The sequence below is a fragment of the Bos javanicus genome, chromosome 29 (assembly GCF_032452875.1).
Source record: "Bos javanicus breed banteng chromosome 29, ARS-OSU_banteng_1.0, whole genome shotgun sequence".
Classification (NCBI taxonomy): Eukaryota; Metazoa; Chordata; class Mammalia; order Artiodactyla; family Bovidae; genus Bos; species Bos javanicus.
The window spans coordinates 24,768,076-24,792,624 of NC_083896.1; the positions used below are offsets into that span (position 1 = coordinate 24,768,076).

Genomic DNA, 24,549 nt, shown 5'->3' on the forward strand with positions numbered 1-24,549 from the left:
GCTATACAACCAACTGGAATAAGTTCTTAAAGGCAGGCAATACCAACCCAAACTGTTACATACTACTGGTAGAAGTATAAATTGGTATTACCACCATATTGCCAAGTATAAATTGGCAATACCAGGAAAATCTGAAGACATGTATTCCCTAAAGTCTGCACTATTTTTTAAACATATACCTCACAGATGTGTACCAAGCACATGGACAAAAAGGTTCATAACAAAATCGTTCTAAATAGACCTAAACCGGAAAACACAAAAATTCCCGTCAAGAATAGAAAAGATAAATTGGGATACACTAATCAATACCATTCTATGTAACAATAAACATAAATGAACGCTAAAAATAATGTTGAACAAAACAAGCTAGACTAAAATAATGCATAATAAATGATTAAAGTGAAATATAAAGCAATATTAAGGAAGTGATTACTACAAAAGCCAGGATGGTCATTACCCAATCAAGCATGGAGAGCATCTTACTGAGAAAGGACAGATGGAGAGGGGAGGAAATCTAAAGTGCTGGAAATATTCTTTCCTATTACTTATTTCTACTTATGTTACCACGTAATTTATGTGCTATGTACTTTTTAATATGTGCATTTCAGACAAAGGTTAAAAAGGATGCTTATATCATATTTGAGCTTTTTAAAAGAGGTATTCAAAAAAAAAAAAAAACAGAGGTATTCAATAAAATTCTCTATGATGAAATTGCTGTAGTTGATTACATTTACTGAAATATTTTATTAAGGCTTAATAAGTACAAACACTTCAAAAGAAACAAAGAGCAATATTCTTAGAAGATCACAATGTTCCTACTGCCTTAGAAATATTTTCAGGATGCTCATGCTGAAACAAGACATGTCCTGTAAAAGGCCATCTGCTCAGGCTGTTTATTGTCTACTACAAGTCATAATCCTATCTGCCTCAGTAATTACTTGTTGGAATATAAATACAACTGGAAAGATTAAGATTTCAGGGAATACACAGAAAAACAGACAAAAGGCCATAATTCCCAGTGATTCTGTATTAAAACATTGCAACACAGACGTGATTCACAGAGATAATCCCATTTGCGAGCCTGCTCATCTTAATCACCACCTGATTTTACCATTCATGAAAAAAAACTATAGATTTTTACTTACTTTTCTTCTCTCAAGAGGCCAATCACTAAACATTACTTTACATAAAAGCATTCCAAATGAATTCTATCTCTGAAAACACCTGCTCAAAAAGTAGCATAGCTTTAATTTTCAGAAATACAACACCATAATATAAAGGGTATGTTAAGTAAGTCTCTTAACTAATCCAATAAACACTGAAATTATTTTTCCGAGTGGATATTTTGTTAGAGCAATAATCACTATCTTATATTATTTCCTATCTCAGAAGCAGCAATTTAACTTTTATCTCATGATACAGGGACATCATCATGAATAATTATCTGATACTGGGCTTACAGAGATAAGAGAGAGTTCATGCACTTAAGAACATGGTCTAAGGCACTGAGAAAGGTAAAGAACACAGGCTTCATAGGAGCTAATATAATAAGACCTTAACTGAATGACATTCCATTTTAATCAGAAAAAGACAGAGCATTCATAAAGATATGTATGAATATGGGGGTAAAAAAGAGTGCCTCATCTATGTATGCACAAACTTCCTGTGTGTGTATGTGTGTGCGTATGGAAGACAAATTGCAAATGTGAAGAGCTAAAAATAGTTTAGTATGATTAGAGCAGCAAGAGGCAGTATGTAGTGACAAAGATGGGAAGTAGTCAGAGGTAATGCTAAGGAGTCTAGTTTTTAGAGGCAATGAGGAGCCATTTCAGGATTTTTAGAATGAGAAAGGAGAAGGCAATGGCAACACACTCCAGTACGCTTGCCTGGAAAATCCCATTGGACGGAGGAGCCTGGTAGGCTGCAGTCCATAGGGTCGCAAAGAGTCAGACACGACTGAGCGACTTCACTTTCTCTTTTCACTTTCATGCACTGGAGAAGGAAATAGCAACCCACTCCAGTGTTCTTGCCTGGAGAATCACAGGGATAAGGGAGCCTGGTGGGCTGCTGTCTATGGGATCGCAGAGTCAGACACGACTGAAGCGACTCAGCAGCAGCAGCAGCAGAATGAGAAAACAGGATCAAATTTGTAATGTACTTCTGCCCAATGCAATTTTGATTTAAAAAAGACACAGTCTAGATTCTAACGAAGAACAGGGTCTAGCAGGGAGACAGATGTGTAAACAGCATAAAGTACCACCAAGTGTTCATACAATGAACATCTTATCAATTAAATGACATTTAAAGTTGGTGACAAAATGACTATAAAATTCACCTAGAAGAATACCTAGGTAATAATTTTTTCAAAATGCATATGGGGGTGGGGTGGGGGGAATACTGTAATACAAAAATATACAAGGCATAATATTGTTTTCAGTTCACTATGGCACCCAAACATACATGTTTCTCCCGTTCCCCAAGCATGCCAAAATGACAACAAAGTAATACAAAATGTAACAAACTGATAAATGCATGGAGATTTTAGATGGTACTATCAAAGAACCAAAGATATAATTCAGTGGAGGAAAAAAGGGCAATCAAATCATTTTGGTAAACGTGTGAGGAAGGATCCAGTGCTCAGTGCACACATCAGAGAAGACTCAAGTGTTGCCCAGAACAGATCTCCCTCTTTTCTTCTGAGGCAGATAACAGAAAACACATACCAATTTCCTTTATTAAGTGTATTTCATGAGCTGTCTCCCTCCCAAATGTATAATTTTTGTTTATAGGTTTTAGGCGTGTAGCTAACACTGAGGACATTTACTGTTTTAAGTTAGCAATAGCTTAGCTTCTAATAAAATGGGGGGGATGCGGGGGAAAGTTAGAGAATAATGCAAATTCAAGCAGAAAGATAATGGGTTTTCAGCAAGCTTTGAATATTTCATGTCCTGGGTCTTGAAAACCCATTCACTAATTCAACAAGTATTTACACTGAATACCTGCATGCCTGGTACCCTTCCAGATGGTTGGGGTATGTCCATGAATAAGAAAAAAATCCCTGTCTAACCTTGGAGAGCTGATATTCTAGTAAAGCTTACATTTTCATGTGATAAGTCTTTAAAAAGCCCTACCAAAGTGCTGATAGTGAGATCTCATACCAGGATCAGAGGTAATTTTTAGTCTCTCCATTTTCCTCTCACATCTTTCCAACACAAAAATATCTTTTCACTCCCTTTCTTCCTTTGTTTATTTAAAAGAGCTGAGAAATGGTAGGAAATCAACCTGGCCACACTAAGAGAGTAGATAACAGAGAGCCAAATAACTCAGCTACTTATATACAAATGCATTAATTCAGATAAGTATATAAAAAATACAAGAATGTGAATGAAGGCATAAATTTAAGCTACATCAAGGAGTAGAAGAAGGATGGATTTGAGAAACAGCAAGGACTCTATCTCCAGTAAGTCTGCTGGTAAAAGAGAAGGAGACGTCAAGTATCAGCCCCAGGTTTTCAATTTTAACCTGTGAGAAGAGTTAATGCAGGTCTGTTCTCTTGGTTCTTATCTCTGTAACCATGGCAATAATTCTTGATCAAATCCTAAAAACAAAACTCCTGAACACTCTTATATTTACTGGTTAATGATGCTATTCAATACACCTGAAGATGTGCTGCTGCTGCTGCTAAGTAGCTTCAGTCATGTCTGATTCTGTGCAACCCCACAGACAGAAGCCCACCAGGCTCCGCCACCCCTGGGATTCTCTAGGCAAGAACACTGGAGTGGGTTGCCATGTCCTTCTCCAATGCATTAAAGTGAAAAGTCAAAGTGAAGTTGCTCAGTCATGTCCGACTCTTCGAGACCCCATGGACTGCAGCCTACCAGGCTCCTCTGTCCAATGGGATTTTCCAGGCAAGAGTACTGGAGTGGGTTGCTATTGCCTTCAACACCTGAAGATGTGAACCAAGACAAATCAGGAGAACAGCATGTGTGAAGTTAACAGGAAGATTCCTGATACGCACCTGGCATCTGACACCACTACACAATGGCTGATCACACAGCGGTCATGTGCCTATGCCACCAGTTAGTTCTCTTTGAGAACCATAAACTGTTAAGACTCGAACTTGCTTGGGTTGAGGCATCTCTTGAGAATCTCTGAGGTTCACAGCTAGAGGGAAAATCACAGCTTGTGTGACTCTTGCAAAGAAAGGATTTTGTGGGAGCCTGTAATGTGACCTCTTTACTGATGGGTATCTTTTCTTTGCTGTCCCTGGACTGTATTCTTTGCTATCATAAATCTTAGCAGTGAAGCTGTGAATACAACTTTATACTGAATCATGTGAGTTCTTTCAGTGAATCACTGAACTAGTAGGTAGTCATGGGATCCCCAAGACAGGACCATTAAGTAGACAGGAAATTAAGGAGGTGGCAAGATGTGAGAAAAACAGAATTTAGTCTCCATGTAAACCATCGTAATCACCTTCATTAGAAGACTTTTGAGCAGCAAATTGTTTTTAACCATTTTTATCCTCATCACTGCTTCAAAGTTTCCTTCAGCTTTTACTTCCTTTTTTATTATTTCTATTAAATTTAGAGGACTTCCCTGGTTGTTCAGTGGTTAAGAATATGCCTGCCAGGGCAGGAGAGATTCAGACAGAAGAGACTTATGGACACAGGAGGGGAAGGAGAGGGAGGGAGGAATTGAGAGAGTGGCACTGAAACATATACATTACCATGTGTAAAACAGGGAACTAAAGGGAAGTTGCTGTGTAGCACAAGGGCTCACCTGGTGCTCTGTGACAGCCTAGAGGGGTGGGACGGGGCAGCAGGTGGGAGGGAGGTTCAAGGAGGAGGGGACACGTGTGTACCTATGGTTGATGTAGGGAGAAACCAACACAACACTGTAAAGCAGAGTTAACCTCTAAGTTAAAAAAAAAAAAAAAAGAATCCACCCGCCAATGCTGTTAACAAGGGTTCGATCCCTGGTCCGGGAAGATTCCACATGCCACGGAGCACCTAAGCCTGTGCACCACAATAACTAAGCCCACACCCTAGAGCCCGCAAGCAACTCCTGAAGCTAGTGCACTCTACAGCAAGAGATGTGCCCACAGTAAGAAGGTGCCACCTCCATGAAGAGTAGCCCCCACTTGAGCAACTAGAGAAAGCCTGCACACGGCAGCAAAGACCTAGCAGAGCTAAAAATAAATAAATAAATGAACAAAAACAAATGAATTCAGAAACAAGATATGACAGAATATCCCTTACTTCAAGAATATATCCTAGTATATTTTGTGATCTTGTTCCAAATCTTATATATACCACCACTATCTTTAAATTCAATGTGTTAAGTTACTAAGTGCCTAAAAATACTAAGAAGATAAAGCTCTTGTCCTGGAATCTAGAGAAGAACACTTACATGAATATGACAACAGATCTAAGCATAAAAATGAAACAGATCTGTTTCATTTCTAACAGTATTCTAGGCACAGGTAACATAAAAGATTGCATCTTTAAAGTCATAGTGAGATTGAAAGTACTGCATTACAGTCATATGACAGATCAACCTTCTCATGAAAATTTTGCAAAAACATCCAAAAAGCTGAATAATGAGCTTTCCACTGCAGAGTCAAGGCGAAACCAAAGGCAGTCAGAGTAAAGGTAAATATTACCAGAAGCTACCTTTGCTTCCTGAGGGTGAACACTGGATACGATAGCCTGACAACTGAATAGCTTTGCTATCCTCAGGACATTTATGCTTCTGGAATGATTATTCACCGGAGAGTGAGAGTAAGAAAAAGAAACAATTTTTCATTCCTCCCACGTATGACTTTGAGTTCTATTTGCCCCTACTAATAAAACATCTTTCATTTCTTTAGAAATGCTACATCTCCTTTTTAAATAAAAGAGATAAAATTATTTTATCATCTTTTTGAGCACAATTCAAGGATTGTTAAGTTGAATATGCTTAAAAGAATATGAAACATGTAATTATTCATCTTTTATGTATGGCAGGAACCAACACAATTCTATAAAACAATTATCCTCCAATTAAAATAAATATATTTAAAAACAAAACAAATCTCTTTCAATCAGTTTGACTTAAAATAGCCAGTGGTAGATTTTATTGGTTGAAATCTAGTTCCATGACTGGTACAATAAAAATTTTTTCCTACTTAAAGAGGGGGAAAAAAAAAAAACTATCCATCTTTTAGAATTTAAAGTATCTTGTTACAGATGTAAGCTTAGGGAGTTTTACAGAAATTCTGCTGTGTACAAATTTCTGGCAGCAAAAGCAGCCTCAGAATTGCTAAAGACAATTCACAGCCTGCTAATCAGAAGAGCTGCTTTCACTGATTGATGATGGTTCTAGAAAGCCCCAGTGCAATAATAGACAAGTATAAGAGAAGCTAAGAGTAGATTTCAAGGGAGGAGAGTGAATACATAATAAAGCTGACTAAAGCTTGAAACTTTATGGTATAAAAGAATAGAGATCATGAAACAGAATACAGAAAAGAGAGTCAGCATATGTTGGTGGGATAGCGGCAAGAAATGATCATTTCCGAAACATAACCAATCAAATGTAAAGTATTATTGGAGGCATTGGTGCCAAATCAAACATATCACTATAATTATCTATTAATATTATCATAATTACTACCAACATTTAGTAAGCAGTTACATGTCAACCAGGCTGCTCTGGTGGCTCAGACTGTAAAGAATCCGCCTGCAATGCAGGAGACCTGGGTTCAATTCCTGGGTTGGTAAGATCCCCTGGAGAAGGGCAACAGCTACCCACTGCCAGTATTCTGGCCTGGAGAATTCCACAGACGGAGGAGCCTGGGGTCCATGGGGTCACATTTGAGTCCGTGGGGTCGCAGAGAGTCGGACACGACCGAGAAACTTTCACTTCACTTCACTTACATGTCAGCCACTTTGCAAAACACTGTAAGTGGATTCAATCTTTATAACAATCTTATGAGACAGATACTACCATCAACCTCATTTTATAAATGAAGAAACCAGGGTTAAAGAAGTTAAGCAATTTTCCATTAGCATAAAGCTAGTCAAAAAGCCAAAGTTAGAAATCAAGTCATATGGTTCTAGATGCTGAGAGAAGTATGCTATTCTGCTTTCTCATCTGGTAGAAAAATGAGCCAGAAAATGCTGCAGACATTAACAATAAACTGTTTCATGAAAATTCTTTTATAGATAAATCCACAAACAGAAGAACAGAGGTTATTTCATCCACAGTGTACATTTCAAGTTTTTGAATGGAAAACAACGGAGAGATACTATGAACACTACGGAAATAGCTATCTTATCTTTTCACAATATAAAAAAGGCAAAGGAGACCATCTTTGAAGAAAAGTATAATGTTGGCTCATCCAAAACAAAAAGGTCTAATATTCAAACGCTATAGGTTCTAAGTAAAGCAAACTACTGGCCACAATAAATATGTGCCCTGTGAGCAGTGCAGTGGAGACACAGCATAGTAGACTGGCTGTCAGGATCAACTACGGGATCCAATCCTGGCACTACTACAAATAAGGAAACGGATGTGCTCTCCATGTCTCAACTGCTTAATCTCTACTAAAAAAAAATATTATACTGTTTTTGTACCTACCTCAAAAAAAAATTCAATAGAAAGTACTAAGTTAATGTTAGCAACTTTTATTATTAAGTTGAAGTGCCTAAAACTGAATACTAAGTCACTTTCAATAAATGCTCTCATGTAAAATTTCTATATATTCCAGCACTAACTTTTATACACAAAGAATCTGAATATAATCATTGTAAAAATGTATTTCTAAAACATCACTAGGAATTAGGGCTTCTGTGAAATAAAATGAAAACCAAATGAGTGGTATCACCATCTTTTTCTTCCACAGAGGAATTACAATGAGAGTACATTGGACCCTCCTGGTGGTGCAGTGGTGAAGAACCCGCCTGCCAACGCAGGGGACATGGGTTCAATCCCTGGACGGGGAAGATCCCACATACCACGGGGCAACTAAGCTCATGCACCTCAACTACTGAGCCCGAGCTCTAGAGCCTACGAGTACCAACTACAAAGCCCAAAAACCTAGAGGCCATGCGCCACAAGAGAAGCCACCACACTGAGAAGCCTGCGCACCACAACAAAGACAGACCCCACTCAAGGCAACTCAAGTCGGCACACAGCAACAAAAACCCAGAGCAGCCAAAAATAAATAATTTTTTTAAAGTATTCTTAAAAAAAAATGAAAGCACATCTAGTCTCACAGAAATCAAAAATGACAAATAAATATATACATGAACATGGGTCTCCCATATTTCTAATAGAAGTATCTTACCATAATCTTACTATCAACAATAAATTTTGTTAATTTACGTAAAACAATCTCTTCTCTGGGATATCAGTTCTCATACCTGTTTGGAAAGCAAGGTGCAAGCAAGACAGGGTGCTATTTACAGAATCTGCAAAATGATGTTGTAGTTAATGGTAACAAAAACTAAAAAAAACTTTCCCAGATTATGGAATTGTATACACACATGCAACACATATGCACATTCTCCAATATGAAAATAATAACCACCATCCTCTATCTATGAAAAAAATCTAAGCAAGAGCAATGTCATTTTTTCATTAACATTCATTTGGTGCTTGTTAACAGTAACAGTTGTTAACTTCTGAATACCTACTACATGTCAGGTCAGGCAATATGCCAAGGAGACTGAGGTGTGTATTTTACTTACCACTTATTTACCTTGTTCATAACCATTACTGACTCCTTATCATCATTACTCTCATTTTTACAGTGAAACAGCTGAGGTTTCAAAGAGGTTAGATATTTAATCGAAGTTCAAACAATGGGGAAGGCGCAGAGCAAGGACTCAAAACTGTCCAACTGAAACTTTTCACGTATGTGCTTAGTTGCTCAGTCATGTCTGACTCTTTGCAACCCCATGGACTGTAGCCAGCCAGGCTCCTCTGTCCATGGGATTCTCCAGGCAAGAATACTGGAGTGGGTTGCCATGCTCTCCTCCAGGGGATCTTCCCAAGCCAGGGATCAAACCCAGGTCTCCTGCCTGCAAGCGGTTTCTTAACCTCTGAGCCATGAAGGAAGCCTGAAACTTTGCATGCTTAACCACAACACTACACTCTACACTATGCAATAAAATTGTAAATTTAAACATTTTACACAATTGTATTTATTTAAATGTTATACAAACCAGAAAAGATCAACATTAATCAATTTTAAGAATAAAATATACACATCAGTGAGAGGACCATTGAAGGATCACTGCCAAGAACGTAACGTAAGCATGGTGAAAGTTGTTTAGAGAGTATACCTTTAATGTTCTCCCTCTAAAATAGAAATGGTAATTATTGGGTTGGCCAAGAAGTTGATTCGGGATTTTCTGTAAGATGTAAGGGAAAACCGGAACAAACTTTTTGGCCAACCCAATATTTCCTGTGACACAATGGAGATGCTAACTAACACTACGGTGGCAGCTGTTATGTTAATACATTAATGTAGCAAAGAAATACACTTATAATTCGTTTTCATTAAAGTCACACAATGTTATATGTCAATTATATCTTAATAACCCTGGGGGGAAAAAGAATTGCTGAGAAGCCTGTTATTAAAATTATTTTGGAAATTACTCAAGAGTTGCAAATGTAACATGCTTTGGTTAAGTACACAACTAACCAAATCTAGTTTTATAAGTTGTAATTCAAATAAAGGTCTTCTTACTAGAATATAAACCAACTGTAAAATCAACCACTGGTCAATTAACCTAACTTAATTCCTCAAAGAGAGGATGTATTTTTAGAGAATAAAATTAAGTTTTAGGGGATAAAGTAAATCCACTCTAATCTGTGTGTAGCCATTTTGGACTTCACATTTTAATTTGAGGAGGCACAGGGCTACCAGTACTGTTAAAAGGAAAATGATAACCTTTAGTCTTCTTTTAGCTGAACTGTTATCTGGTAAACAAAATACTACTGATATATTGACTTTTGTAGCCCATTTTCTAACATTACCCTATACATCCATGATTTCTAATATTATTATAATTAGCATATCCATAGTCATAATTGAAAAGATAGAAAACTATATAAAAATAATTCTCATAATAAGGAGAGTGAAAAGACTGTTCATACTTCAAACATGTTTAGGTCAATTCAACTTAAAATCTTACTGTGCTGGAATGAAATTTTACTCAAAGATAAGGGCTTTAGGTCTGCACTGGACAGCTCTTAAAGACAAGAAAATCTCCTAATCATCAAATTTAAAAATAATCTTAACTCAAGCCTTAAAATGCATTTACCTAATGATATCCATTGCCTGGTAAAGTATTTCAGACTGATCAACTCCAAGAACCTTCTTTGCCCCTGCTTTAGCAGCAAACATAGAGAGAATTCCAGTTCCACAACCAACATCCAAAACTACCTGGTATAAAAATAAAAGAAAAAGAATACATGTTATTGAGAAGGTCTAGTACTCTTGCCTGGAAAATCCCATGGACGGAGGAGCCTGGTGGGCTGCAGTCCATGGGGTCGCAAAGAGTCAGACACGACTGAACGACTTCACTTTCACTTTTCACTTTCATGCACTGGAGAAGGAAATGGCAACCCACTCCAGTGTTCTTGCCTGGAGAATCCCAGGAACGGGGGAGCCTGGTGGGCTGCCATATATGGGGTTGCACAGAGTCGGACACGACTGAAGTGACTTAGCAGACTTAGCAGCAACACTTTAAATCCTATTCATACGTGATGATGTTTCTGGCTAGGAATAGACAACAAAATTTAAACTTCACCAAACATGGTAATAATTTCTACTTGGGTAAATGGAACATATAATTACATTATTTTAAATTCATAACTGTTTTGGCCACAGTTTATTGTAATCATATGCAACAATGTAAATTTAAGAAATGTTTTATATGAAATGAGCAATTTCCACAGACTTACTAGGGAAGTAGTCTATCTTTTATTTCCTTATTGTATGTATGCTCTAATTTAGGTTCAGTAATCCTAAATTTTAACAGAAATAAGCTTTCTCAAGTTTGAGTACCAGAAGTTAACCTAAGCAGGATAGTCTGATCCAAACAATTTAAAAATGGTTATAATATAGAATATTGTCATACCCACTCCACTTCCAAAGTTTAATATTTAACTCATTTAATTATAGAGATACAATAAAAAATAGGCTTTTAAGAATTTAGTAACTTGAGAATTTAAGTTTTCAAAAGATATTCATTACCAATGGTAGTAACAGTAAGAAGAATGAAATTTAATATGTTATTGGGGATTGGAATGTAATAATTATTTCTAATCAAGAATTTCATATGGTTCTTCCCAGAATAATAATAATGAAACCTGCATGGTTCACAGTAAAATAAATAAATAAATAAACAAAACAAATTACCAAGGAAACACATTAAGCAAAATACTCAGAAACAACCAAGAATAGACAGTAATAGGGAATAGTAGTGTGATAAAGAAAACTCAAGCACAGAGCAGAGCTTAGGGCAAGGGGAGAGGACACACACACTCTTTTAGAATTTTAAATAGGTCCACGAAGCGCTTTTCCTAGCAAGAATATTGGAATGGATTTCCATTTCCTTCTCCAGGGGATCTTTCCGACCCAGGGATCAAACCCATGAGACGTCTCCTGCTTGGCAGTAGATTCTTTACCACTGCACCACCGGGGAAGCCACCGTAAGAAAAACACACCTAGAATTTACCTATCATGTTGTTCAATCTACAGGGCTTCCCTCGTGGCTCAACAGTAAAGAATCTGCCAGCAACGCAGGAGATGCAGGTTCAATCCCTGGGTTGGGAAGATCTGAAGGAGGAATTGGCAACCCACTCCAGTATTCTAGCCTGGGAAATCCCACAGACAGAGGAGCCTGGTCGGCTATAGTCCATGGGATTGCAAAGAGTCAGACAAGACTGAGCAACTGAGCAATGTTCAATCTATGTAAATGAATCTTTGTAAATGAACTTATTTACAAAACAGAAACAGACTCACATGCTTAAAGAACAAACTTATGGTTGCCGGAGCAGGGCGAATTGGGGGAAGAGATAGTCAGGAAGTTTGGGATGGACATGTACACACTGCTTTATTTAAAATGGAAACCAATAAGGACCTACCGTATAGCACAGGGAACTGTGCTCAATCAAACAGCCTGGATGGGAGAGGAGTTTGGGGGAGAATGGACACATGTATATGTATGGCTGAGTCCCTGTGCTATCTATCTGAAACTATCATAACATTGTTAACTGGCTGCTGCTGCTGCTGCTGCTGCTAAGTCGCTTCAGTCGTGTGACTCTGTGCGATCCCATACACGGCAGCCCATCAGGCTCCCCCGTCCCTGAGATTCTCCAGGCAAGAACACTGGAGTGGCTTGCCATTTCCTTCTCCAATGCATGAAAGTGAAAAGTGAAAGTGAAGTTGCTCAGTCGTCTCCGACTCCTAGCAACCCCATGGACTGCAGCCTACCAGGCTCCTCTGTCCATGGGATTTTCCAAGCAAGAGTACTGGAATGGGGTGCCATCGCCTTCTCCGTTAACTGGCTATACTCCAATATAAAATAAAATTTTTTTAAAAAGAATCTATTACATTGTTCAACAACTACTTTTTCACTAGGTAATATATTCATTTTTCCACAAGCCTAAGAGAATCAGCTTGTCTATTTTTTTTTTAAGTCTTAGTATTTTTATGGGGACTGAACTAAAACATAAATTTATAGAACACAATTTCATTTTGTGTTTTCTATTCAGGAACATGGTAAGAACTTCAATTTGTTTTAATCATCTTTTATGTTCTTCAGGAGTGTGGCATTTTTTAAAAATCTTTTTCATTTAAGTCCTGCATACTCAAGTCTGTTCCTATGCATTTTATCTTCTGCACTGTTTACTAGTATAAGGGAAGTCTGTTTCAGTACATTTTTAAAATATACCAGAACTGACTCCAGAGGAGAGAATCTAAATAATCTTAATTTCTATTGAAGAAATAAGGTTGTCAAAAGGCTGCTACTCTGTGTCCCCTATCCTCTCTGCCCCTCTTAGAAGGTTGAGGCTGCTTAGGGAGAATGCGACTGTCCCTGACCGTAATGTTACCTGCTTGGGTGAGTCAGCACATTTTAACATAACCACTTCATACATTAAGAGAGTTCAAAACTGTAAAATGAAATCTATAAAATACCACTGCAAAACCATTTTTTTAAGTTACAAATAAATATACTAACCACATCATCAAGTAAATACTATAACGCAGAGCATATATATTTACAGCATGGTTATAGTATATCAACCTGAAATATTACATGGCATAAAATAATAAAATGTAAAAATATATACAACACAACAGTAAGTGATGACTTCCCAGAAACTTTCACTGAAATATTTGCAAAGTTAAAAATAAAAGATCAGTGTAGAATTTACCAAGTTTGACAGCACAGTGCTTTGGCAATAGTGCTTGGGAATATTGAATATCAACATTCATGCAGTTTCTGGAAAGACAAGCTGGCAGCACGAACTCCATCCAGGGTAGAACCTTTCTGAACCAGAGAGTTCTCTGCAAGAATTTATCTTATTATTCTATTCCTACATTTATAAAAAGATTTTTAATATTTTATATTTTTACATGCATTATTTCTAATATAAAAAATTAGAACTATGACCAATTTACACTGAATTTTTGAGCCATTAAAATAACATTAAATAAGGGATTATCTTAGAGAAACTGCTAAGTGACAACAACGAAGTACAGCAGGATATATATCATGTACTCCAATTAGAGTATGTATTATCTTGTAAAACTACACACACACATAATTTATATGCATATATATATATAAAATCTTACTTAATTCTTTCTGAAGCAAAGAGAGCTTTAGAGAAAGAAACAGATTCAGGATCATACAGTGGGTAATTTAAAGCTTGACTCAAACATAGGTCAAGCTGCTTTTTTAAAAGTGCATACTTAAATTATATTTTTAGTTGCATACTAATTATTTATTACATCTAGCTCAGAGTTAGGTATTTGGGCAAATAAACTAAAACTTGATAGAACCAATAAAGAGGGAGAATGATAATAAAATACACTATTTTATAAAACAATGAAGGAATGTATATAAAACATTTTAACTGTAGATAATAATCAAAAGCGTAAAAAAGGCACCAAACTGTGAATGTCTTCAATGAACTACAAATAGAAATTAATTATAAGTGAGCGATAACAAGATTATGCCACCGAAAGTTAAATTAAATCTGAGAAACCATATGGCCTCCACAGGAGCTTTGTGAATTAAAACAATATTAAGAAAGGAAAGAAGGAAAGGAAGCAGGAAGGATGGAGGGAGAGGAAAAGAAATTTTAATCCCTTTTCTGAAAAATCAACTTCTACCATGCCCTAAACAATATATAATACAGAAGCTAGAGCTGTGATATGAAATTTATCTACCTAATGAAGAAAAATGAAAACAAAAACAATGGTATAAAACTTAAGACATATTATTCCATACATTTTTTAAAAGAACTATATTTAAGAAATTTCATGAACATGTTCTGTCATGCCACACAGGACCTATGCATGAAAAATAATGAGAATTAAAAAGTCATTAATGAATCCCACCCTAATTATTTGCTCCTTAAAGTACAGGGGCACAGGGTTAAGGGCACTAGACTAGGACTAAAACCTTCAAGTCCTGTTTTTTTAGTTGCCTATTTTAGGACAAGTCTTTAACCTATTGGTTTCAAATTCCTCATGTATTAAATGGAGATAAATACCTACCATCCCTAGTTACGGTATATTATACAGCAGAGACAACACATTTGAAAATCTATAAATTATCAAACACTATTTAAATGTATGGTAGTATATTTTCCACATCTGCAGCCATAGTACAATACAAAGAAGAGTATTCCAAATCACATAAAATCTCCAGATTACTACTGTTAATTATGGAGAATTATATCCTGAATATGCTTTATAGAGTTAGAAATTGATACATATTTGATCAATTTTTGAATTACATAAGAAAATAGTGAAAAGACAAAAGTATTAGTAATCATAAGATTAATCAGGAAATTAAGTAATTATGAACATTTCTATGTATATGAAACACATCTTACTGGGTTCATAGACCTGTACACAGTCATTATCTGCTTTTAATTTTTTATTTGTAACTTAAAGAAATACCATATATATTATACACTTTTGGACAAAATACATGACCATGGAAAATATATAAAGTTTATTTTATGTTGTACCTACTGCTTTTACTGAAGAGATTAACTCTGCCAGAGTTAGGAGAGGGCTTCTTAATAAATTAGAAGTATTTTTCCTTAGTATTTTGGCTAACATGCTTTCTTTTATCAACGTGTGGTTAGGTTTGCTTGGCATTTATGGTTTCTCAAGAGTATATATGTGTTACTCCAACCAACATAAAACTCAGGAAAACAGTCTTTTCAATATATTAAGGTTGTGGGTCACTACTGCAATATCATATAAGGTCCAAGAAGTAACTTTAGAAAAGTATCTTTTAAAATTAAGGCAAACTACGAAAACCTGATGTTACCAGTATACATAGTCTTGAAGTAGAAAGTGTGTGTGTATGTTAGTCACTCAGTCATGTCTGACTCTTTGCAATCTCATGAACTGTAGCCCACCAGGCTCCTCTGTCCATGGGATTCTCCAGGCAAAAATGCTGGAGTGGGTTGCCATACCCTTCTTCAGGGGATCTTCCCGACCCAGGGATCGAACCCAGGTCTCCCGCACTGCAGGCAGATACTTTACCATCTGAGCCACCTGGGAAGACCCTGAAGGAGAAAGAGAGGGGGAAAATTTCCAAGCAAAGGTATGTGAGTGGCAGAGACAATCATATACTAGACTAAATTAGTGGACGAACTTCCAATAAGGTGGAACAAATAGAAAACCTGAACTCTTAGGTACCATGCCAATGTAGAGAAGGAGGTAAAGAGAAAATGAAGAAAAAATGGAAAAATTCACAAGGGAGGAAAAAATATATGACACAAATTTCACACATATACTCATACACACCATGAAAGATCATCTCTGAAATAACCAGAGGCAATATAAAGACTAATTGTAAAATATAAAGTATCTCATAAAATGGTCTCAAAAAAAAGCACATAAAATAAATTCTACCTGAAAATATTTGACCCTATTTACCAAGTGAGTTTTTAAACTAAGTTTTAACTAATTAATGTGAACTAAAGTAATAATTAAATAAATGCTTTGATATGGGGTTTATCTTGTACATTTGAAATTAACAAGAATCATAGTAAATCAAAAACATGGTTTAAGAAAAACTTACCTGACTAAGCAAAGTTTATGTTAAATCACTATAATTAATGAATTTCAATTAAAAAAGTGTAATGAATAACACCAATCAGCATTTCTGTTATCAGTATTCTGCACCACAGATCAGCATCACAAAAGTCTTCCATGAAATAAAGCCAGTATACATGAAATCGGGCTTCCCTGGTAGCTCAGTTGGTAAAGAATACACCTGCAATGCAGGAGACCTTGGTTCAATTTCTGGGACAGGAAGATCCTCTTGAGAAGGGATAGGCTACCCACTCCAGTCTTCTTGGGCTCTCCTTGTGGCTCAGATGGTAAAGAATCCACCTGCGACGCGTGAGATCTGGGTTTGATCCCTGGGTTGGGAAGAACCCCTGGAGGAGGGCATGGCAACCCACTCCAGTATTCTTGCCTGGAGAAACCCTGTGAACAGAGGAGCCTGGCGGGCTACAGTCCATGGGGTCGCAAAGAGTGGGACACGACTGAGTGACTAAGCACAGTACACACATGAAATCAACTGCTGTCACAATGACCCAAGAGAGTATTTCTGCTACCCAAAATCCACATGAAACATGTAATTCTATAGCCTATGCTACTCACCTTGTCTTTGAAGATATGTGGGTTTTGGTATATAAAATCTCGGTAACTTTCTGTTCGTACTCTGTCCTAGGGCAGAGAAAGAAAAACATCACATTATACTTACAAATAAAATTTTTTAAGGAAGATATCTGCTAATTATCACATACGTTTCTATAGCTACTTTTTGCCTGGAAACCCATGTTTAACCTTTTTTTGCTAGAAGAAAATAATAGGGACTTCCCTGCTGGTCCACTGGCTAAGACTCCAAGCTCTCAATGCAGGGGACTCAGGTTCGATCCCTGGTGGGGGAACTAGATCCCGTAAGCCACAACTAAAGATCTCATGTGGTGAAACTAACACCCAGCACAGACAAATAAATATTTTTTCAAACAGAAAATAAGAACAGTAACAGCAACAACACACAAAGAAAACATTTAATAACATCACTGAAAGTCAAATAAGACCTAAGTTCTTAAAAATGTACATATTTTTGTCTTGACGTGCACCATCACTATAAGACTTCAAGTGATGATTAATACTAATGGGCCTGATTCCCTGTAGTAGAACTAGGTTAAAATATGAGAGAAAAAAGACAAAACAGACAGATGTGAAAATTACAGTTACATAATGAAAAATGACAGAGAAGGCAATGGCACCCCACTCCAGTACTCTTGCCTGGAAAATCCCACGGATGAAGGAGCCTGGTAGGCTACAGTCCATGGGGTCGCGAAGAGTCGGACACGACTGAGCGACTTCACTTTCACTTTTCTCTTTCCTGCACTGGAGAAGGAAATGGCAACCCACTCCAGTGTTCTTGCCTGGAGAATTCCAAGGAATTCTCCTGGCAAGAATGCCTGGAGAGCCTGGTGGGCTACCGTCTCTGGGGTTGTACAGAGTCAGACACGACTGAAGCGACTTAGCAGCAGCAATGAAAAATGAAGCTAAACTGAGTACAGTTTTCTAAGAAAGTCATCGATCAGCACCTACGTGATTTATAATCCTGTTTTGTTTCTAGAACGGTCTGTAGTAGGAAATGATGCTTAAAAGCCTATAAGCCTAAAAGTAAATCATTGGAGCCCTACAGCCCACATTATGAGACTTCACTCCAGAGTCTCACATGACCTGTAACTCAGGCAGGCACTGAACGTTAACATTTATGTTGGTTCCTGAAGAGTGCAGATTCCCTTTTAAATCACCTCAGCTGAGGCATGTACTGACAGCAAATTAAGCAATAAGGGCACAGTTGCTAAGGGAGTAAAACGAGTCTGATAAAAATATCTCAAACCGGGAATTTTAAATTTCACACTTGGTAAAAAGTAGTTAACATCAAATACTACAACATTTATACCATTCACATCCCTGACAAAACCATGTTCATGCCAATATTGGAATTAAAAAAAAAAGATATATAAGTCTTAAATTAGAAGCTGTTTTACAGGGGGAATTCCATAATTAATTCCATGTTTTATGATAGTATTAGTTCTAACTGCTTTACAAACAAAATTTTAAATCAGGTTTATTAAATTTATGTATTTTAAGATTATGAGAATCTAATACTCAAATTAATTTAAACATACTATTAAGTAATTAATTTTACAAATCTTTAAAAAAAATACCATTTCCTACATTCTTACTATTTTTATACTCCTCTTACACTATAACCAGTGGTTTTTGCTGACACAACAAAACCCACAAAGGGTGAACACGTCAAGAAGGCAGTCATTCAGAAAGCTCTTACCAATCACACTGCTCTAATTTAATCACTAGTGCCCCAACTCCTGTCCTAAGTCCATGCACTGCTGCTCAGCTCAACCATGATCCTTCATCCAGCTCTTCCTACACATCCATTTGCTTTCACTCATATGCTCACCCTGGTGCAATGGAATTCAAAGTATACTAAACACAGTGCTTTGGACATAGCAGAGCTTTGATTTAATACATGAATGTTTGAGAGGAAAATCCACTGAATGTGAAAATCCAAACAAATTAAAGACAAGCCCTCAAACCATTCCTAAAAATTTATTCTAACAAAAGACTAAAACTGTTCAATATAAAATAAGGTAATAAACAAAAATAAAATAATCTTTTGCACTCACCTATTAAAACTAAGAAACACAAAAGAACGAGAGGTTCTTCTGCTTCTCAATATTAGGAAGCAAAATAATCTTTTAAGACTAGGACATGGTGTCATGGAATTATTCCTACAAATATTTTAAAAATTTAAGTATGAGACTAAAGACAACAGAAAAATTATATACTATAAATTTTACTGATATAAGTAACAGCATGTTTTAAAATACAGGCTCATGAAGGTGGACAGAATGCCTGAGTCAGCTACAAATACAATGAGGAAAATGAAGTAAAAAAAATTATTTAATGGTATTATAGTTTGGATAAATGTTCACCAGGATAAACAATGTTTTTCTTGGGGGGAAAAAACAGAGAGAGAGAAAGAGAGAGATACATCTCAGATTTAAAACATCAGCAGCAACTCCTATCAGAAAGATAAAGTGGCGAAGGATTTTGAAAGTTCATGTCATCTATTCTTCGATCAACTACATCTCTGGAATTCAAAGTTACCTTCATCTTGATTCTAAAAAATAAGATTACAAACTATCCTTATTTATAATCACTAAATAAGGCATATCCAAAATAGTGTCATTAAAATACTGTATCTGAGACTAAGCAACAAAAAAATCCAAATAATATTTTTATAAAAGCCAGGCCAATTCTAAGCATAAAAGTAAGTCCTGTATGTATGGCTTCTCAATTTTAAATAATTTGTAAAGATCATGTGAGATTCTGGTAGTAGCACAACCTTGAACAAATTGTATGTGCTAAGAATTGTTTTGATAGGAAACAGAAGAAATACTGTGTGACATAAGGCAATATTTCATATTTGCCCACAGTATGTAACTCAGCAAAATATAAAATGGACAAATAGTCTTTTTGAATGAACTATATCCATATTTCCTATGATCCAAGGAGAGGTGATTATACTATATATCAGCTAAGGGGAATTAAGGCATGGGAAGTTATATTAATAAGAATTCTTAAGTGATTCCAGATCTAAAAGTGAAAAGACAGCACTGGGAACTTTCAGTTGGAACTTCTTAATGTATATCAAAAGGACTTAAAGATACTCTATCAGGTATGAAATCCTCTAGTTACTGAAATATAGCTACAAGGGTCCAGGAGAGAGATTTGGAAATAAGTCCAAACTGGATTTCCCAGATGACTGAACCAAGAGCACTCAGATGTACTATCTTCTAGGAGTCTCAGTAACTTACCAGTCTGAAAAATCCAATACAATTTCCCTATCAAAAGCATTAAAGGTTCATGGCATTGAAACTGACGGGGTGATTTAAAATGACGAACATGGGCAAAGAAAAACTCCTTTAAAGAAAATATTCTAGACACAATAAAATTAATTTTAATGAGGAAAAGGGTGTATGTCCATTTCTTTTAAATAAATTCATCCTGGACTTAAAATAATTTATTACTTATAACTGTTATTTGCAATCCTATGCAACTACCCAAGTAACAACAAAAAGCACAACCAACCATGACAAGTCATTAGTGAAGAAATGACATGACATTGCTTTAAAAGACTCCAAATAATTACAATTACTGTTAATCAGCAAACCTCCAACTCTGCAATCCTGCAAAACTGACTCAACAAAATATATACATGTTATTAAATATTCCTGGTTATTTTAAATAGGTATGTTTCAAGGAACACAGTCTTCTGAGGAAGGATTCAAAAGGGAATTTTTCTTTTGTTGGTTTTAAGAAAAAAAAAAAAAAAGGTAGTGACATCTAAAATTGACAGAGATAAACATTGAAAATTTTCAATAATTTTTAAACTCCAACTATTTGTTAGATATTTTCACTTTTACTAAATTAAAAAATTACACTTTGATATTTTATAATTTATAATAGATGATAAAATGTATCTATTATACCAGGTACAGCTAGAAATCTTATAGTTTATATAAACATTACCATTACAAAAATTAAAACCAAGTTCAAGTATCTGATCTGACTTAGGAAATTCTATCATTGATTTCAAATGTAAAAAAGTTATAACTGTGAGAATTATCTACAACTAACTTTGTACCAAATAATTATTCTTTGCCTAAACTAATGACAGTACTGCCAATTAAAACACTAATTTCTCCTTCACACACTAAAAGGCAAACATAGAATTTATTTCTTCCTACTTAAAAGTTGCTCATGAGAAACCTAAAATCATTAGCAATTTTTCCCATTGTTCTATTTTAAGCAAAAGTAATCTCACAACAAAGATTAATAATGATCTTAAGTAGAATTTACAGTAATTCTGATGCTTCTATAACCTTTTCAACGTAAGATGAGCTATCAAGTACCAAAAAGATCTAAAAAGCAGTTCTCAAAAAAAAGGCAGTTCTACCACAGCATGTGTGTTAAGAACCAGTTTCACTCTATCTTTCCTTCAGTATGGACTTTGCACATTTGTGCTCTTTTCTAACCTTGAGCATTTCTTCGTGTATCCCATAATGCCCATAGGAGCTGAAATAAACACCATCCTCATCCTCCAGGAGATCTGCAATGGCAGTGGTAGATGACGGGCAGGCTCTGACATCTGCGTTCATCACAAAATCCTGAGCAAATTGTCTGTAATCAATTTGAAATACACCCTTGAGACAAGTTTATTGGACCATGAAAAAAGGAAAGGCTGAGGCAGAGGTAGGAGGGGAGTGTGGAGTGTGATGAGCCTCTAAATCACGCTCCACCTTAAGCAACGAAAAGCTCCCCCTGCTGGATTTTAAGCAACGGGCATATTCAAACCCAGCTGGAAGCATTCCTTCTGCAAACCACAAAAGCATAGCCAACTGCAAATTATGGCTGTTGATACCTTTCGACCAACAAAATAAGCATACTATGACTCTATTCACTTTTCTACTGTTCCAAAATCTTATTATATCGTGGAAGGGTTATATGGGCAAATCCAAACTGGAAATTATTTACACACACCAACACCATCCACTCAGGCTCTAACTCAGTTCCCTCTCTGATCACAACACATCAGGAACCTATAACGTATACATGGGAAAGAAGTGTAAAGATGCAGATAAAAGAGTTGTTGGTTACCAGGTTACTCAGCATAAAATATCAGAAAAGGGGAAGGGAAACTACAATTCACTTGACTGTTTTTCCTGCTGGACATTCTGGCAAATGGGTACTCAGGCAGTAGCAACCAACTTACAAATCTAACAGGTTAAGCTGGAGGTATATATACATGATAGAAAGGCAGAATCTCAGACTCTATTCAAGGCCTCCTGAATCAGAATTTGTAGTTTATTGTGTTACCTAGGTGATCTATATACACGTAAAATTCTGACAAGTACTAAGCCAGCAGAACGCTAATTTACACACTGTAGAAAACCATCTTATGGAGCTAGTTTTCTGATTACATACTTCACCATAATTATCATTTGATTCTTTAAAAACAAATACTTCAACTGTGTATTTTCCCCAAGTCTAAAAAGTACTAATCCCTATACTTTAAAAAGCCCAGGAGAAGAAAAGTGGAGAAAGCTATTAGAAAGAAAGTAGTATTAAGGAACAAAAGCACTCAAGAGGAAAACACTCCTGAGGACAATTACCATTAATATAAAAGTAATTATATAGAAGTATATGAGAATAGAATTTTATGTTAATTAGTTGTAGCCACAATGTACAAAAATACTGCATATCCTCAATATTACTAAAATTAAATATCTACACTGTGCTTTCTAGTACATGAAATATTTTACTGTATTCCACTTGAACTGTATTATTTGGGGGATCTAAACCATTAATTTTCTGTAAGATTGATAAATTACTTCATTTTTTGCAGGTCCTCACGTGCTCCAGCCAATGCAGCTTCAGCAGATAGTGCCCTAGTTTCCATGTGTTTCAATTTTTCAAGAAGAGACGCATTTTCACTGAGCCCATTGGGATATGAGAATGGGACTGAGACCGGTTCATAAAGATCTTCTACATCTAAAAAAATGAATGGACATTATTTTCAGGCCATCTTATAACAACGAAGCACATATACATGTGTTACAAATAAATATATACTAAGTGCCTATTACGCAGCCAACTGAGAAAAATCAGTACAAGTACATTTAATTAAATACTTAATATCCAAATTGTTTTGAGTTTATAAAGAACATGCTATTAGTCTAAGTTTTTCACTAGTTGGCTAAACTGAACACACAAACAAACAGTAATTGCACTGAATCAAACCCAGGACAAAGCAAAAAAGTAGAAGGAAAAAAAATGCTAATTTTACTGATCGGGTATGTTTCAAATTCATGTATCACATCTCGTTTCATCTTCAAAACAAACCTAAAATATAAACATTTATCCCTGTTTTAAGACATGGGAAAAATAAATTTCAGAGAAATTGACTAGCCCAAAGTCATACAGCTGTTTAATAAGGGAACTATGATTCAAACCCATTCCTGCTTCTAGCCCATGTCCTGCCATCACAGAGGGCCACCTCTAGTTTCTGGGTCTTTACCTGTAGAAAAACAGGTATTACATTTAGATATTCCTTAAGAACAGCATGGAGGTAAGGAATTTTGTACATTCATTAAGTTTTTCACCTTGGGTAAGGTGGTATGCAATCTATACACTGCCTTAGTGCTGATATTGTTAAATATCCTAATTCCTAATATTATTAAAAATTGATTTAAATTTAATTGCACTATATGTAAATTAGTAACTTCTGCTATACAAGTTAATGTATATAAATCATTAATTCTGAAAATAGAAATTAATATACGGAGCTAGTGAGTTGTATAGAACTTCAATGTCCATTGACTAGTCTAATTAACTTTCACATCAACCTAAAGCTATAAAAACAATGCAGGTATTATACTGTTTCCTCAGAGCAGCACTGAGGGAAACAGGACTTTTTTTTTTCCCCATTCAGTCTTTACTTGCAACAATTCTTTAGAGCTGGGACAAAATACTAAGTTTAACAAATTCACAATGTTATGTAACTTAAAGACTAACGCATAAATTGAACTTGTTATAAAAGCAGTGCAGGATAATCAGTCTGGCAGAATACTGACTCTTTGCTTTAAAAACTATAGATTCAAAAGAAACACAAAACTATAGATTCATCCACTATTTAATTCACCCAAAATTAACAACAGCAACAAAATACTGCCCAACTGTTAAAGGATGGTGTGCCATTTCTCCACTTCCTACTACAACTCTCATTGTGTATCTTCTCTTCAAAATTCTTTGAACTGTTTGCAAACCACCTTGTTAAAGAACTGAACAAAGAAATTGACTTGTTTCAGCTAGTTTCTCTGTTTTGCTTTCTGCTGCAGTAAGTTAGTCAGAATAAAAACTTTAAGTATTAATAATACCGTTGTCCCTTGCTATCTGCAGGGGCTCTGTTTCAGGACCTCTCTCAGGTACCAAAACCCACAGATGCTCAAGTCCCTGTATAAAATGGCAATTTACACTTAGCACTTTAAATCATCTCTAGATTCCTTATAGTAACTAGTAAAATATAAATGCTATACAAATAGTTGTAAATACAATGTAAGTAGTTGCCACTGGGCAGCAAATTCAAGTTTTTTTTTTTAATTTTCTGGAATTTTTTT

At 35.9% G+C, this 24,549-nt stretch overlaps 1 protein-coding gene across 1 annotated transcript in view; it reads right to left on the bottom strand.

Moving 5' to 3' along the window:
• Window positions 1–24,549, bottom strand: part of PRMT3 (protein arginine methyltransferase 3) — a 132,538-nt gene that overhangs the window by 95,373 nt on the left and 12,616 nt on the right. The window contains exons 6-9 of the mRNA XM_061406206.1: window positions 22,765–22,924; window positions 21,409–21,553; window positions 16,919–16,984; window positions 10,314–10,435 (exon numbers count right to left, since the gene is read on the bottom strand). Of these exons, the coding sequence (XP_061262190.1) occupies window positions 10,314–10,435; window positions 16,919–16,984; window positions 21,409–21,553; window positions 22,765–22,924 (493 nt within the window). The remainder of the gene's footprint in view (window positions 1–10,313; window positions 10,436–16,918; window positions 16,985–21,408; window positions 21,554–22,764; window positions 22,925–24,549) is intronic.